The sequence below is a fragment of the Vombatus ursinus genome, unplaced genomic scaffold (assembly GCF_900497805.2).
Source record: "Vombatus ursinus unplaced genomic scaffold, bare-nosed wombat genome assembly UNPS02009062.1, whole genome shotgun sequence".
Classification (NCBI taxonomy): domain Eukaryota; kingdom Metazoa; phylum Chordata; class Mammalia; order Diprotodontia; family Vombatidae; genus Vombatus; species Vombatus ursinus.
Window position 1 is genome coordinate 6,772,924 of NW_020948840.1, and position 17,868 is coordinate 6,790,791.

Sequence of the window (17,868 nt, forward strand, 5' to 3'; positions counted from 1 at the left end):
TTCATGAAATTTTCAAATTACATTATTAATAAGATCCAGACATAAAGTTAACATGATGCCCTTGTCCAGTGGTGTCAAACTCAAATAGAAACAGGCCACTAAGGATACCTGTGGGCGCATGCTGACTTAGTTTGAAAATGTATTATTATTTATGTTTTATTGCATTTTCATTTATTTTGTTAAATATTTCACAATTACATATTAATGTAGTTCAAGATGTTTGTTCAACACCTCTGCCCTTCTCTATAGTCAACTTGTAACTAAAAAGAATTGTTTTGAATATAATAAGGTATGAGGCAATGACTTTCCCTTGGAGAAAAATACCTCACTGGACAAAATTACAGAAATTATTTGTGTAGAGGGAGTAGATAGCAAAATGGACCTTAAAGTTAAGAAGATCCAGGTTCACATATATCTGCCTATGATACATACTAACACTAATCATGAGCAAATTATTTAATCTCTGTGTTCCACACACCTAAGATTATAAATTAGAGATTTAGGCCTATAAAAAAAGAGGCTTCTACACCAGGAATTCCCTTACCACACTGATGAAATGATTGTAAACAAATTTTGTAAACTTAATTTTGGTATGTAGCACTTTGTAGGATTATCATTCTGGTACATCACTCCCCTGGGACATTTGAGCAATTAATCATCAAAGAAAACTTAATGGGTGTTGCTGGAATGGATTGCCTGATAGGAAAGGCTTGATTTTTCTCAGTGTCAGTTATTACTTACAGCTCTGCAAGTGAATTAACAACTGAAGTTGTCCTACAGCACAAACCCAGGAACTTTCTGAGCCACAATTTTGAACCAGGGAAAGATTGAGGAGATGATAACATTCATAAGCAGGTTCCAGATGGGACTAAAATTGTCAGCCAAGGAAATCTGTGACAAGATTGTATTTATATGAAATTGAAAAAAATTATTCTTAAATTTTCTTTCTTTGCTTTGTATTCCCTTTGTTTTTCCTATAGTTCCATAGTAAAATTTTTTTTCTTCTGTGAGGCAATTGGGGTTAAGTGATTTGTCCAGGGTCACACAGCTAGTAAGTGTCAAGTGTTTGGTCTGAGACTGGATTTGAACTCAGGTCCTCCAGACTCCAGAGCCTGTGCTCTATCCATTGCGCCACCTAGCTGCCCCATAGTAAGATTTCTTTTGAAAAGTCTTAACGTTGTCTTAGCCAAAATAATGGGAGAGAGGTGTTTCCACACATGAGCAGTGTAATTAGTTTGGCCTTTTGGACAGGGATGGTTGTGGCAGTAGGAGTGGTCTGCCACATGGAATGAGCCAAGATGGCCAGGTCTAATAAATAGAGTAAAAAACATGGGAGGTTTGGACAAATAGTTTATATTGTTTGGTTCTTCTCCACCCTTTTTTCCTTTTTCTTTATATAAAGGAGGGGAGAAGTTTCCATGTAGACACCAGTTATTAAATATGTATTGAGTGCCTATCACTTTATCTGATTAGAGAAGTATTATTGGTTCAATTAAATTCATGGAACTGCCTATTTTGTATCAAGTGCTGCTAAGCCTGGGGTTGCAAAGACATTTGAAAACCATCCTGGCATGTTGGAAACACTGGAATTTGAATCAGGAGAGGCCCTGGTTTCAAATTCTGGTTCTGTTACTTCATGGGATCACAGAATTTGAGATTTATAAGGAACTTCAGCAACATCTAGTCCAACTCATACTTAAAAGAATTTCCACCATAGCATACCAACAAATGGACATCTATTCTCTGCTTGAAGACCTCCAAGGAGGGGAAATGCACCATCTTTTCAGGCAGTCCATTCTAGTTTGGAGCAGTTCTAATTGTTTAAGAAAGTCATTCCTGATATCAGGCTTAAATGTGTTTTGTTTTTTTTGTTTTGTTTTTTTTTTTTTTACAACTTTTACCCATTGTTCCTAGTTCTGCCTTCAGGAACCAAGTAGAACAAGTCTGATGTGTCCATGTGGCAGCTCTTTAAATACTTGATTACATCTGTCATTTTCCTGGAGTCTTCTTTTCTCCAGGCTAACTATCCCCACTTCTTTGATCAGATCTTAATATAAAATAGAGTTCGACCCTTTAATTGTTGCCTTTTCTGAATGCTCTTCATCCTATCAATGCCCTTAAACTGTGGTTCTCCAAAGTGAACACTGTTCTTCAGATGAGATCTGATAAGGGCATTATACAAAGGGATTCTGGCTTTCTTATTACTGAAAGCAGTGTCTTTTAATAATCCTCATACTGGCTTTCTGATGATGGCTAATTTGTTTCTTCATTCTGAGTCTGTCTTCTATATTCAGTGGATTTGTGATATTTTCAATGTAGGCACTCCCTCCAAGTATACAGATTGCAATTCATCTGAGGTTGTACAACTTTTGTCTGTCATTCCATAAATTCTCCATAGGATCTACTGAACCTGCTTGGGTGGGGTGGGTGGATGGGTGTCCCCCACAAGATGTTTTGATGTTGCATGGTCACCAGTAGAGCTTGCTGAGTATGCATAAATTTTTTCACTTTGATTTTACCATATGATCAACCTACCTCCTTTTCCAATTACGTAGCTCTGATATATCTTCTGTCACGTCTCTTGTACAGTTTTTTGTTTGTAAGATTTTGCAGCCTACTTATATGATGCACCTCTCCATTGCCCATTACTTTAATTCTTCAGAGGCTGTGATATTCTATGACTTGCAACCATAGTATCGCTTGGAAAATATTGATGTCAGAAATATGGACTTTTGTTTGAGGGAGAAGATTTGGGTCATTAAAAGTACTATGTAGTTTCTCAAAGGCAATTCAGCCTGCCTTCCTCCTTTTCATTTCTGGGCTCATCCATAGTGTCTAAGATACTTATCAGCCAGCTCTATAGATTGTCAATTCAGTTATACTCTCTAATTTATAAGGAGCATTTTTCATTGACTCAGTTTTTCCTAGGTGAATAGTTAAGCAAACAAATGAGGTACTTTGGATCTCATTTAGAAAGCTTTTTCAAGGAAGTCAGTCCAGAAGGAGTAAAAAACTCTCAAAAATGAAATTCTGAAGACAGATAATTCCAAAGAAGGAGAGAAGAGTTCTTAATCAGACCCTTGTAGCCAGACAAGGAACTTGACACCCATTTTTTAAAAGATGAAGCAAGGGTAGGTAACAGGATGAATACAAATGTGACAGTCTTGCTGTGAGTAAAATTCAAGGTAGGCTGAGGTATGTTTTCTCTGAGCCATATAACATTTTATTAACAAGGTGTGAACTTGAAAATAGAATGAATCTAATCACTGCCTTAGCGAGCCAAAAGACCCTGAACAGAAGGAGAGCTCTGCTTTTATAGGTTTTGGGGAGTATAGAACAAAGAAGAGAAAAGGGAAATAATATATTTGATTATAGAGTTGATAACAACATGATTGTTACATAGCTGAGGCCTGGAGAACAATATCATTGGTTGGTAGTCGGGAATGAGAGGCTAGAAGCCATCCTCTCTTTCCTTCCTGTGACTAAGAAAAGTTCATTGTTTGAGTCTACCTGCAACATTGGAGATAGTGGGCCAGGCTTCTTTGGATAGCAAACCAATCCTTGAAGGATGGCTTGGTTGTGTAAAGATACTAGACCATACTCCCTAGTGTGCACCCACTTTTCCCAAGGATAGCAGATTTCCTTGAGGCAAGAATAGAATAGTGACTAGCAAGAAAACTGAATTTCTAAACTTAACTCATTACAGGCCAGCTGAATTTCTGAACTAAGTTCAGAGACAAAGAACCATGACTTAGGCAGTTATAGGACAAAATCAATTAACTGTAAATCGGATCAATAAAAAATGATCTTAGTCCTGAAAGAATAGTAATTCTTTAGCTTGGCATTTAAAGCCTTTCACAGTCTGTCTCTCACCTACCTTTCCAGACTTATTTCACATTATTTCCCATCCCTAACACTTAACGTTCTAACCAGACTGGCGTACAGATTCTGGATGTCAGCATTCCAGTTCTACTTCTTGGCTTTTGCAAAGTTTAGCCATCCTTCTCCCACCCTACCATGCTTGAAATGTACTCCCTCTTCACCTCTGTTTCTTAGAAATCTCTAGTTTCCTTCCAGGGTCAGACAGCTCATTTGCCACTTGCAGAAACCCTTTCTTCATCCTCTCCCCTCCTCTCTGCCCTCCCAATTCTTTCCTTCCTCAAATTATCTTATATTTGCTTATTTGTTTACTTGTTTGGATCACCCAAAGGACTTGTATCCTTAGCATTTGGCAGTGCCACATACATAGTAGGACCTTAATAAATGCCTTTAAAATTAAAACGTATTAACTAATGGCATTAGACTAATTTTTAAAACAATTGTAAACCTATCATATAAATAATTAGTGGTTTCATTTGTTGCTTCTCCATATTTTTAGTTTTCATTACTGATGTTTCTGACATGTAATATACTCTGTTTTTTAAACTTTATTTAGATGAGTTTGGAGCTTTGGAAAGTGTGAAAGCTGCCAGTGAACTCTATTCTCCACTAACAGGAGAAGTAACTGAAATTAATGTAGCTCTTGCAGAAGACCCAGGACTTGTCAACAAATCTTGTTATGAAGATGGTAAGATGCTAGTATTGACTTCTCAAGGGGTTATTAATGCTACAATTAACATTTCATTTTTAAAAATTTAAACTTCATTTACTCATTTGTGACAATGATTTTTGAGTTTTCTCAGTGCTGCAATGAACTTTTAATGGGGATAAATAGATTAATCAAATTCCTTCCAAGAGTTAAGTAATTGATTATCATTAAGTTAAGTAACTTAATGATACTGACAGCATAACTAGGCAACGGGGGAAAGAAGAGGTACAAAGTTTAGATAATGTTTAAGATTTTTAAAATATTCCTCACCTATTAAGATAAAAGTATAGCATTACAATTGTTTTTCAGTAGTTTCTACCAGTGGTACTTTGACTCTTAAATTTTAAACACCAGCATAGTCTCTAACATTTCTTAGCTAAAGAGCTTTATTATCAATTTTCAGAGGATTGATGATATAGCCACCCATAAAATTCATTTCTAAGGTCTCCACTCATATGATGTATTAAAAACAGTAATAGTTTCAGTAGAGTAAGCTTACTGACATACTCATTAGCCCTAGTGGCTATAGTGTTAGACTGTCTTTAAAGGTAAGCTCTCTGGCCTTATTTGTAAATTAGGAATGTATTTTCCTTTGACCTTGGTACTTATAGTAACACTTGACACATTTGTTTTAGATCTGGAAGCCAGCCCCAAAGAATAGGGGCTAGGTTGAATTTTTTAGTTTTCAAGGTTAGAAAGACTAAGGGAATGCACTAGCAAGGATAATGGTTCCCTATCTAAGGTCTAGAAGCAAATTAGGATCACCATGAATTTTGAAGTATAATAGCCTTCAACTGAACTATCTGACCATAAAGTGTCTAGATGGAAACTCTGGTAGGCAATGACCTTTCTTCCTGTAGCTCCCCTTGCCTGTAGAGCCAAAGCATGACTTAGAGCAAAGGTGTCAAACACCTGACATGCAGCCTGCAACACTAACAAGTGTAGCCAAAATCAGATGAAAATTTAATTGGGAAATAGTTAACAAAATAAAAATACAATAGAACATAGATAACATTACATTTTAAAACTAAGTTAGTACAAGACTTATAGTGATCCCTATGTACCTATTAAGGATATTAATTAATGTCCTTATTAGTTGCCCCCATTTCTATTTGAATTTGATACCACTGACTTAAAAGACCTGAAGACTAGTCCCCACAAATAAATGCCTATGCTACTCTTCAGGTGTTTCATACTTATTCAGATATTCATGATTATACAGAAAATGCATAAAAGTTAGAAGAACAAAGTGTACTTTTGTAATTTTCTGTAAAAATATTAAGTGCCATGATGACACTGCAAAGGGTTCAGCATGCTGAACCTAATAGACAGATGAATTTAATTTGGCAATTGCCTCAGATGGAGAAAATTCAAAATTACAGATGCCAAAGGTTATTTAATGAGACCTCAGTCAAATTTATTCTGCATTTATTTTTTCTTCATTCCTTTGCCATTAAACAGTGAGAATATTAAATCTATCCTGTAAAACTAAATTTTAACAAGGTCTTTGAATTTATTATTGTTTATTATGTTCAGCAAATTTCTGTGAGTGGATTCAATATTAGATAAACCAACAGGCTGGATCTAAAATTCGTTTGTTGTTTAACAAGGTAATTTGGTTTTCAAAATAACTTCTTGATTACAGGTTGGCTGATCAAGATGACTCTCAGCAACCCTTCAGAACTTGATGAACTGATGAGTGAGGATGCATATGAGAGATACATAAAATCTATTGAGGATTGAACACTGGATCTCCGATTAAATTAACATAAGAATACAGCCCAGTATAGTTTTGTTCTAGATTAGTGGTATATGGAAGGTTAGCAACTTTAACCCTTCTGAAACAATACCATGGCATGGAAAAAAATCTTAACTACTCAGAAATGACTGGATAAAAATGCTTTTTACTATTTGCCCCTTTTGCACAACTTCTTCCTAGTAATTTCAAGTTAGTGTCTGTCTAGTTCTGAATTCATTGCATCATGTGCAGTAAAAATGAATTCTAAGACCATGTACTTCAAAGCTAGAATTTTACCTGTAAAAAGCCTTAAATCAGTAATGTAGCAATGGCCATTCAACTCCATCCATCATCAGTTTTGTTCAAAATACATTTGGTTTTCTGTCCATGGGAATAATTTACTGAGATTGGTTAGCTGGCTGGGGTCAGATGCAGAACAATACCAACTTAATTTTTGAATAAACTGCTTGGCTGAAGTTATTTTATACAGATGAGGCTTCAACCTTGCAGCAGAATAGGTGATGAAATTTAATAAACTTTTTTAAAACCCTGACTTTTTTACTAGTTGTTTTTACATGAATGTTCTATCCAGCATTTCTCACAATAACTTGCATATATTGGTGTGCTAAGATCTGGGAATGACATTTTTACATACAAATTTATAATTAGTTTAAAAATGTAAATTCAACCTCCAAGGAAGTTTCAAAGAATATTTCTGCTTTGAAGCATTTCCCTAAAAGTCACGAAATTGGTTTTGTGTGTGTACTTATTTCCATGTTGGTGCTGGGCACTGGGAACACAAGACAAAATAACTTGAATCCTGCTGTGGGCAAATAATGTGTATACAAATTAAAAATATATACAAAGTAGATAAAAAATAATTTTGTTGGGAGAGAACACTAACAACTCTGGTAGAAGGTTCTCTACCTCTGAGAGTTCTCTACGCTAATGAAATCATAGGTCCAGTCTCTAGCCCAATATCTCTGTGTAGTCACCAACTCTTAGAACTCCATTCCCTGACACTGCAACCCCAACACTAGGTAGAAAGAAGGTTGGAGTTTTTTCGTATGTTTTCTTGTTATTTTGATAAGACTTGAGAAGAGTTGTCCTTGACTACTTTATATACAGATTCACACACTGTTGTCCATACCTTCTCTGAGCTATTTTGACGTTTTATTGGTTTTCTCCTACCTGACTTCCTCAGTATCCCTTGCTGTGTTCCATTTGCTTTGTGTAGTTACACACAGAAAGGGTTCTATCTTGGGCCCTTTTTTCTCTTTATGATCCTATGAGTTCAATTATCATCTCTAGGCAAATGATCCCCAAATCTTACATATCAAATCCCCATCTCTCCCAAGCTCCAGTACTGCATTGTCTATAAATGCTTGGCCTTCTCTGTATGCAGGCAACTCAAACTCAACAGGTGTAAAACAACTTATTGTTTCCTCTCAAACTTACCTCTTTACCTGATTTTCCCATTTCTGATGAGAGCACCAATAGTTTTCCAGTTACGCAAGTTTATGACCTCAAAGTCATCCTTAACTGTAACTCCTTAATATCTCAAAATTGCCAGGTCCTGTTGATTTTTTTTAATTGAAATTTATTTTATTTTTAGCTCTGAATTTTTTGCCTCCCTTCTCCCCTTCCCAGTAGAGAAAGGGTTAGGGTTGGCACGAAAAACAAAATCTATTAGAAACGTGTAGTTAGACAAAACAAATTCCCACATTAGCTGTGTCCGTTCCCCTCCCTGACAAAAAAGGAAAAAAAAATATTCAATCTGCACTAGACGCCATTACATCTATCAGGAAGTAGGTAACATGGTTCAACATGAGTTTTCTGTAATTGTGGTTAATCACTGGGTTGATCAAAGTTCCTAAATGTTTCAAAGTTGATTTTACAATGTTATTGTGTAAATGCTCTCCTGGTTCTGCTCCATTCACTCTGCATTAAGTTTGTACAGTTCCCCCGTTTCTGTGAAACTATCCCTGTGAAATGAATTACAGCACAATAGGATTCCACCTTTTTCATATACCAAAATTTGTTTAGCCATCCTTCACTTAATAGGCACCCCCTTAGTTTTGCCACCATGACAAGAGCTGCTATAAATAATTTTATATGTATGGGTTCTTTGTTCTTTTGATCTCTTTGGGGCATAGACCTGGTACCAGTATCACTGAGTCAGAGGCTTTGCGGGATTTAATAGCTTTTTTTGGACATAGTTCAAAATTGCTTTCCAGAACAGCTGGACTAGTTCACAGGTCCACCAAAGGGCACTGATGTACTTTTCCCTCCAGCCTCTCTAACATTTGTCATCTTCCTCTTGTGTTAACTTTGCCGATCTAATAAATGTGTGCTAGTACGTCAGTTTGGTTTTTTTTTTTTAATTCCTCTGTGAGTGACTTAGAGTACTCTTTATATGGCAATTATGGCTTGGATTTCTTCTGAAAATTGCCTCTTTATGTACTTTGACCATTTATCAACTGGAGAATGGCTTTTGAGTTTTGAGTCAGTTCTCTGTATCGTAAAAAAGAGGCATGAGAAATTTGCTGCAGTTTCTCAATTTCTTGTCTCCTAATTTTAGTTGCGTATGTGCAAAAACTTCTAATGTACTCAAAATTTTCCATTTTACCTCCTTTGAACTTATGTCTTTTTTGGTCATGAACTCTTCTGCTGTCCATAGCAGGCAGTTTCTTCCATGGTCCTCCAATTTGTTTGTAATGTCACCCTTTATATCTAAATCATATACCCATTTGGAGCTTGTCTAGCTATATGGTGTGATTATTGGTCTATACCTAGTTTCTGCCAAACTGCTTTCCAGTTTTCCCAAGTTTTTATCAGATAGTAAGTTCTTACTCCAATCCCTGGGATCTTTAGATTTGTAAAGCACTAAGCTCTTGTGCTTATTTGCTTCTTCCGTATATTGTATACCTAATCTGTTCCACTAATAAACCTCTCTGTTTCTTACCCACTACCACTCATTTTGATGATTATAGCTTTATGGTATAGTTTTAGATCTACTGCTGCCAGGACCTCTTCTTTCCTGCTTTTTTTCATTAATTCCCTTGATGCTTTTAATTGTCCAGATGTATTTTATTATTTTTCTAAGCTCTCTACAGTAATCCTTTGGTAGTTTCATTGGTATGGCATTGCATAAATTAATTTAGGTAGTATTGTCATTTTTTATTATATTGGCTCAACCTACCCAATGAAGCAATTACTATTTCTCTAGTTATTTAAAGCTGTCTTTGTTTAGAGGGGGTGTATTTTATTATTTTTCTAAGTTCTATACAGTAATCCTTTGGTAGTTTCATTGGTATGGCATTGTATAAATTAATTTAGGTGGTATTGTCATTTTTTATTATATTGACTCAGCCTACCCAGTAAAGCAATTTCTATTTCTCTAGTTATTTAAAGCTGTCTTTATTTAAAGGGTGTTTTGTAACTGTTCATAAAATTCCTGTGTGTATCTTGACACACAGACACACACTATCTGTAGTAATATTTTGTACTATCTGTAGACTCTCTGTTGGGTTTTTTGGTCATGTGTAGAAATGCTGATGATCTGTATGGATTTATTTTATATCCTGCAACTTTGCTGACGTTATTGTTTTGATTAGTTTTTTTTATTAATTTTTTAGTTACTCTTTAGGGTTTTCCAAGTAAAACATCTACAAAAAATGGTAGCATTGTTTTCTTTGCCTATGCTTATTCCTTCAATTTTTTTTCTTACTGCTATAGTTTGCATTTATAGCACTATTAACGATGATAATGGACATCCTTACTTTACCTTTGATCTTATTAGAAAAATCTCTAGCTTAGCCCCTTTACAGTTAATGTGGACTCTGTTTTAGATAAGTATTACTTATCATTTTAGGGAAAATTCTATTTATTTCTATGCTTCTTAGTATTTTTAACAGGAATGGGTGTTGTATCTTGTCAAAAAGCTTTTTCTGCATCTATTAATATAATCAATTATGTTTTTAGTTTTCCTAATATTGAACCAGTCCTGCATTCCTGGTTAAGTCTAGCCTGGTTGTAGGGTATATCTTTGTGATATGCTGTAGTCTCTTTGCTAATATTTTATATCATTATTCTTTAGGATTATTGGTCTACAGTTTTCTTTCTCTATTATGACTTTCCCTGGTTTTAGGTATCAAAACCAATTTGTGTGATAGAAGGAATTTGATTGGACCCTTTTGTTATTTTTTCAAACACTATGTAGCATTTGAATTAATTGTTCTTTAAATGTTTGCTTAAAATCCATCCAGTTTTATGAGTAAATTCATCCTATTCATATTCATGTTCCTTGGGAGTTCATTTATGGCTTGTTCAATTTCTTTTTCTAAGATTGAGTTAAGTATTCTACTTGTTCTGTTAATCTGAAAAATTTATATTTTGTAATTATTTATCAATTTCATTTAGGTTATCAGTTTTATTCACATAGCTGGGTAAAAGAACTCCTAATATTTTCTTTAATTTCTTCTGTTGTGCATACAACTTCATTTTTGATGCTGGTAATTTCCTTTTCTTTTTTAAAAAAAGTTAGCTAAAGGTTTGTTTTGTTCTTTAAAAAAAAAGACAACTAGCTCCTATTTTATTAATTCAATGGTTATTTTGCTTTCATTTTTGTTGATCTTTCCTTTGGTCTTCAGAATTTCTTATTTGGTATTGAGGTCTTAAATGTGTTGGTTTTCTAGTTTTAATTGCCTGACCAATTCATTAGAGTGCTCTTTCTCTTTTAAGGATTAAAGTGTTTGGAGATACAAATTTTTCTCTAAGTATTGCTTTGGTTGCCCCAAAAGTTTGGTATATTCTCAACATTGTCATTATCTTTAATGAAATTATTGTTTCTATGATTTGTTCTTTGGCCCACTTATTCTTTAGGATTGTTAGGTTTTTTAGAAAATTAATTTATTTTGCTTTATCAACAATCACTTAAGGTTTTGAGTTTAAAATTTTTCTCTACCTCCCTCCCGAAGGCAGTGTGCAATCTGATATAGGCTATACATATACATTCCTATTAAACAGATTTTCACATTAGTGATATTGTAAGAAAGAATTAGAACCAATAGGAGGAACCACCAGAAAGAGGAAACAAAACACAACAGAAGAAAAAAAAATAGCAAACAGTATGCTTCAGACTGCATTTAAACTCCATAGTTCGTTCTTTGAATGTGAATAGCATTTTCCATCATGAGGCCTTTGGAGATGTCTTAGATCCTTGTATTGCTCAGAAGGGTTTAAGTCTGTCAATACTAGTCATCGTACAATGTGGCTGTTACTGTGTACAATGCTCTCCTGGTTCTGCTTACTTCACTCAGCATCAGACCATACAAGTCTTTCCAGGTTTTTCTGAAGTCTGCCTGTTCATCATTTCTTATAGCACAATAATATTCCATTACATTCATATACCACAACTTGTTCAGCCATTCCCCAACTGAGGGGCATCCTCTCAATTTCCAATTCTTTGCCACCACAAAAAGAACTGCTATATTTTTGTACATGTGGGTCCTTTTCCCATTTGTATAATCTCTTTGGGATACAGCCCTAGAAGTGCTATTGTAGGATTATTAGTTTCTAATTCATTTTAATCTTTGCTTTAAAGGCCTCTTATTGAATATAATTTTTATTGTATTGTATTGTATTATTGTTAGTAAAAGATGTTTAACATTTCTACTTTTTTTTATGTTTTTATGCCTGAATACGTGATCAGTTTTTGTAAAGGTGCCATGCAGTTGAGAAATAGGTATACTCCTTTTTATTCCCATTCAGGATAGGAATAAAATGTAATATGATAGATCCACATATTTATCCTATAAATTTCTTATTTGTCTTTAATTTATTTTTTGGAGGGAGTTAGATTTATCTAGGTCTGAGAGGGGTAAATTCAGGGCCCCCTGCTATAAAGTTTTACTCTCTATTTCTCCCTGACTCATTTTTTTCTTCTATGAATTTAAATGTCACACCATTTTGGTGCACATATATTTCTTATTGATATGAATTGACTGTGATACACTTTAGTAAAATATAACTTACCTGTTTCTCTCTTTTAATTAGATCTATTTTTGCTTTCATTTTGTCTGAGACCATGATTGGTACCCCTGCCTTTTTTACTTCAGAATTTTTAACTTGGTGTATATATTTCTGTTTCCAAGTGTGTGTGTGTGTGTGTGTGTGTGTGTTTTATTTTTATGAGTCAGTCAACAAGCATTTATTAAGCACCTACTATATTCCAGGCACTGAACTAAGTACTTGGGACACAAAGAATGGCAAAAGACAGTGTCTCCTCTGAAGGAGCTCAGTCTAATGAGGAACAACAAGCAAATAATTTTTGACAAGGTATTTTTATCTATGTTAAATTGGAAACAATCAATGAGGCACTGACAAGTTGGAATATGTGCAAAGAAGGACTAAGAATATGAGTGTTTGGAGACCATGCCAAATGAAGATCAGCTGAAAGAATTGAGGCAGCTTAGCCAGAAGAAGAGAAAACTTGGTGGGCAACATGAAATACTTTTCAAATACTTGAAAGGCTGTCATGTGTAAGATGAATCACACTTACTCTGCTTGAGCCCAGATGGAAGACCCAGGACTGATGAGTGTAAGCTGCAAGAGGTAGATTTCAGCTTAATGAAAAGTGTCCTAATATTGGGCTGCCTTCTTAGCAGGTCTTCCAGCAGAAATATTTTCAAAGCGATACCTCTGCAGAAATGAGTTTGGACAAGATGACCTCTGAAGGCCCTTCCAACTCCAGTTTCGTGACAAGGGAACAAGAAGTGGGCTTGGGTCCTCATTAGCATCCAAAGGTTTCAGTAGAAACCTTCTTATCAGTGTTTGCCTCTTCTGGCAAAGCATGACTTTTGTGACTTGCCTTGATGAAAGAATATGTAGACTTTCTATAGTGCCTCTTGAATTGCTCCCTTATGTTCAACCTGTTGGTCTATGAATGGGAAACCTTTACTTGGATGAGGATGCTGTCACCAGTACCTAAGCCCTCTATTTATTTGTAAAGTGCATGTGACAAGCAGCATAGATGCCTCTGACATGGAACTGAGTTCCTTCAGATTTTCCACCTGGCAGAGCAGGAGCAATCATGGGAAGCTTTTGAGATAAAAATTGTAAAGCCTCTTACTTGCTTAGTAGTGGCTTTTTTTACACAAGGGTTTTGTTCTGCCTCAAGTTATCAGGGGAATCCCCTCCTCATCATTATGATTGTTGGGTCACAAAAATGGCAGAAACTATCTCAAGTTAATGAGAAGTTTCTTGACTGTTGAATGTAGTGGCCTGAATGTAGGTTGAATACATGCATGTAGGTGGCCTGTGGGAAAACATGAAATTCCCCTAAATTATCCCAATTTTTACAACTTTGATCATATCTATTTGTTTGGTTTTTTTTTCCCCCTGGTGAGGCAATCAGGGTTAAGTGACTTGCTCAAGGTCACACAGGTAGTAAGTGTCAAGTGTCTGAGGCCAAATTTGAACGCAGCTCCTCCTGACTCCCAAGGCTAGAGCTTTATCCACTGTGCCACCTAGCTGCCCCTGATCATACCAATCTGAATACCTCACTTCACCAAAGATGGTCCCCCATAACATAATACTGACACAAGGTCTTTTCCTTATTCTGAAGACATTCTATTTCTGAGAACATCCAGATGTATTCTGTCACACAGTTCTGAAATTTATAAGCCTATTCCCTCTTTTTTTGTTTTGTTTTGTTTTGCAATCTGGAGGGTCAGCATGGATTATTTTCCTTATCTCACCTTTCTGTTATAGTCAGACACAAAATTTAACTTTCTAGAGAAAGGCATGTCTCCACTGAGCACATTCATAAAGTTTCTTTTCATTATATATCCTCTGATGAGAGGATAAAAGATGACCGCTGGCAGAAAGCCTCCCCACATTGAGTCCACAGATGGCTTGTACTCGGAGTGAATTTTTTGCTTCTTTAAGAAATTCTGTACTCCATTTCAATGTCTTTCCTCATTCAGGTCAGTTGTAAGATTTCTATATCTCCCATGAATTCTCTGATAATAAACAAGGACTGACTTTATCCTGAAGGCTTTATTACCACATTGATTACATTCTTAAGGTTTCTCTCCAGTGCGGATTCTTTGATGTTAACCAAGTCTGGAGCTGGATCTGAAAGCCTTTCCACAGTGGTTATACATTCATAAGCTTTCTCTCCTTACATGGATTCTATGATGTAGAGTAAGAATTCTTTCTCTGAAAGTCTTTCCACATTGATTATATTCATAATCATGGCTTTCAGTGTGTATTCTCTCATGTGTTGCACAGATTTCTTTCCAATTGAAGTCAATGGGACCATCACTCATGAATCTTTGCTTGTGAATTTCTTCACAGAAAGGGTTAGCTTTGCAGTAGTTTCTTTCATTTCATGTCTGATCTCTCCTGGACAGCAGCTCCTCAGGTCTTCTTGCTCCAGCATCCATGGTGCTTCCCTTTGCTCAAAATAGATCACATCTCTGGGAACTGGAAACCCTGGGGTGAGGGGGGCTGTGGCTGCCAGGGGCCATTCCCTCTGGCTGCAGTCTCCTGCTTGGGCCAGGCCTTGGTTCTCTGCAGACTGAGTTGGGCAGAGAGAAGGATCCCAAAGGGGGAAGAGATCTTTCTCTTATCTTCCTAGGAGGCTGTCCTACAGGAATTTCCAATGTGTTTCTCATAAACATATTGTTGGATTTTGGTTTCTAATCCATTGTGCTAGCTTCTTCAGTTTTACTGGTGAGTCCATCCACATTCATAGTTATGGTTGATAACTGTGTATTTCCTTCCTTCCTCTTCTCTTAGGCTTTTCCTTCTCTTTTTTCTCATCCCATCTTTTAGAGTTTATTTTGCTTTCAACTAATCTGTCTCTAGGTCCACCTACCCTCTTATTCTCCTGCCCCTTTCCTTCACCTTTTGTTTTCTCCTCTTTCTCTATTGGGTACAATATATTTCTGTACTCAACTCTTTGTAGATGTGTATATTCCCTCCTTTAACCAGTTCAGATGAGAGGTTCAAGTGTGTCCTACTCCCTCCCTTATTACCTCCTCCTTGTTGTATAGGTTTTTTTTTTACTTCATTTTCAGTTTGGAGGTAATTTTTCCATTCTTCCCCTGTGCCCTCCACCCCCCCTTTCCCCAAACAGTGTATTATTCTTCCCCTTCCTTTCCAGTCTTTTAAGATCCTCAAAACAATCACTACCAGGCTTTCTGTCTAATTAGATTGCCTCTATGACCCCTGGTGATGATGGAATTCTGAGGAGATATATATATCATCTCCCTGAATAAGAATGTAAACAGTTTAAACGAGGGTGAGAAACTTGTAGCCTCAAGGTCACATGTGGTCCTCCAGGTCCTCAAATGCAGCCCTTTGACTGAATCCAGACTTCACAGACCAAATCCCCTTAATGAAAGGATTATGATTACCTATGATTACTTGCTCACATGGTTGCCATTTTATGCTTCTTTTGACTCCTTTATTACATTTTTTACTCAGCTCTGGTCTTTTCCTCAGGAATGCTTGGAGGTCTTCTATTTCACTAAAGGTTTTATTTTTCTCCCTATAGGAGTATATTTGTTTTGCTGGGAAAGCTATTCTTGGTCGCAAGCCTAACTTTTTTTTATTTTGCTTTCCGGGTTATCATTCCAGACTCTGCTCCTTTATAATGGTGGCTGCTAAACCTTTTGTGATTCTGAATGTAGCTCCTTGATACTTGAATTCTTTCTTTCTGGATACTTGAAGTATTTTTCTTTGACCTGAAAGCTCTGGATTTTGACTCAAATGTTCCTGGGACTTTTCATCTTAGGGTTTTTCTTTTAGGAGGTAAATGGGAGGCAGGGGAATTCTATTTCCTTTGCCTTCTGGTTCTAAGAGATCTAGGCAGGTTTCTTTTAAGATTTCTTAAAGTATGTCACTCTTTTTGGTTATGGTTTTCAGGTAGTCAACTAATTTTTAAATTATTTCTCCTCAATTTTGTTTTTCAGGTCAGTTGTTTTCACTATAGAAGTTCTTTTTTTTAGTTTTTTACCTTAAAAAAAATTCTTAATGTTTCATGGAATTAGTAGTTTCTATTTGTTCAATTCTAGTTTTTAGGGAGTTATTTTCTTGGGGTATTTTGTTGCCTCTTTTGCCTCTTTTTTTCCAAACTCTTAATTCTCTTTTCATATCTTTCTTACATAATTCATTTCTTTTCCCATTTTTTCTTTCACCATACTCATTTGGTTAAAAAAAAATCTTGCTTTAATTCTTCTAGGAATTCTTGTTGGATTTGTATCTAAGCTGCATTTTTCTTTGAAGCTTTTCTTGTGTCATTCTTGAGTAATTCTCTTGTGTTTGTGTCTTTCACCATAATGCTTTACGGTGGGTTGGTTGTTTTTCTTTTTTTCCCCCATTTGCTCATCTTCCAAATTCTTGACTTTAGACTTTATGTTAAAGCTTGTCTCCGCACTCTTCTGCGGGGAAGTTCTGGGCTGAGATGCCATCCTCTTTTGTCCTGTTTTTTCATTTGGTTCAGCCTGGGGCAGGAGCTGGGGGGTGTCTGTAAGCTTTTGGTGCTTCGTAAGTGATGTGACCCAGAATGAAGTCTGATCATTGCCCTCCTCATTTGAGTTCTGCAGATTCTTGACCCAGGTTTAGTACTTGTCTCTGAAAGTTTGGAAATTTTAGTATACTGCTCCTGCACTCACTATTATTCACTATTATTATTAGGCTCTGTAGGTTCAGAGGTCTGGGATTCCTGCCTTAGTTATTCTACTGCAAGCTTCAGCCTGGGCTGGAGACTAGAACTGAGTCCTTGCTTTGCCCCTGAGAATTCAGCTACTATTGTTTGCTTCTGAACTTGTTCCTTGCTCAGTACACAGCTAGGATCCACGACTTTGACCATTTCTCCCCACCACCCTTAGGCATAGGTTCCCCTCCTTAATCTGCTCTGTGATGCAGAACTGGGTGGTAGGCAACAAAGCTGCCAATGGTACCTGTTCCTGTAACCTGTGCCAGTACAGGGACCTCCTGGGATCTCATTTGATCCCAATCCTTCCTGTCCTAGTGCCCAGCCTTACCTCTTTTAGTCCTTGGATGCTGCATGCTTCAGGCCAGATCCTGTCCCCATATTCTGTGGATTCTTCTGTCTCCCCAAGTTAATGTAGGCTGGGAAAATGACTCACTGTGATTTTTTCCTTGGATTTCATGATAAGAATTTGATCCGACATGTTTTCCAGATCTTTGTAGAGGAGGTTTCATGGGGGAGCTTTGCTATATTTCAGTTCCTGCACCATCTTAACCTCCAGGTTGATGTCTGTCTCCTCTATCCATAACCACTACTCCTAGTTCAGATTTATATCACATAATTCCTATAATATTTTAATAGCTTCCTAATCAGTCTCTTTGCATAAATCTCTCCCCTTTCCAATTCATCTTCCAGAGCTGCCTATTTGCTCTTCCCACAGATGATATTTCATCTCCTGCTTCTGTGCTTTTCTTACTCCTTATTTTCACCTTCTATGATCCTTAGAGTCTTTCAAAGCACAACTCAGATGTCATCTAT

At 36.3% G+C, this 17,868-nt stretch overlaps 1 protein-coding gene across 1 annotated transcript in view; it reads left to right on the top strand.

Moving 5' to 3' along the window:
* The window catches only part of PKD1L2 (polycystin 1 like 2), a 146,053-nt gene extending 139,174 nt beyond the window's left edge, over nt 1-6,879 (top strand). The window contains 2 exon segments of the mRNA XM_027850359.1: nt 4,436-4,567; nt 6,234-6,879. Of these exon segments, the coding sequence (XP_027706160.1) occupies nt 4,436-4,567; nt 6,234-6,331 (230 nt within the window). The 3' untranslated portion in view covers nt 6,332-6,879.
* The last annotated feature ends 10,989 nt before the right edge of the window (nt 6,880-17,868 follow it).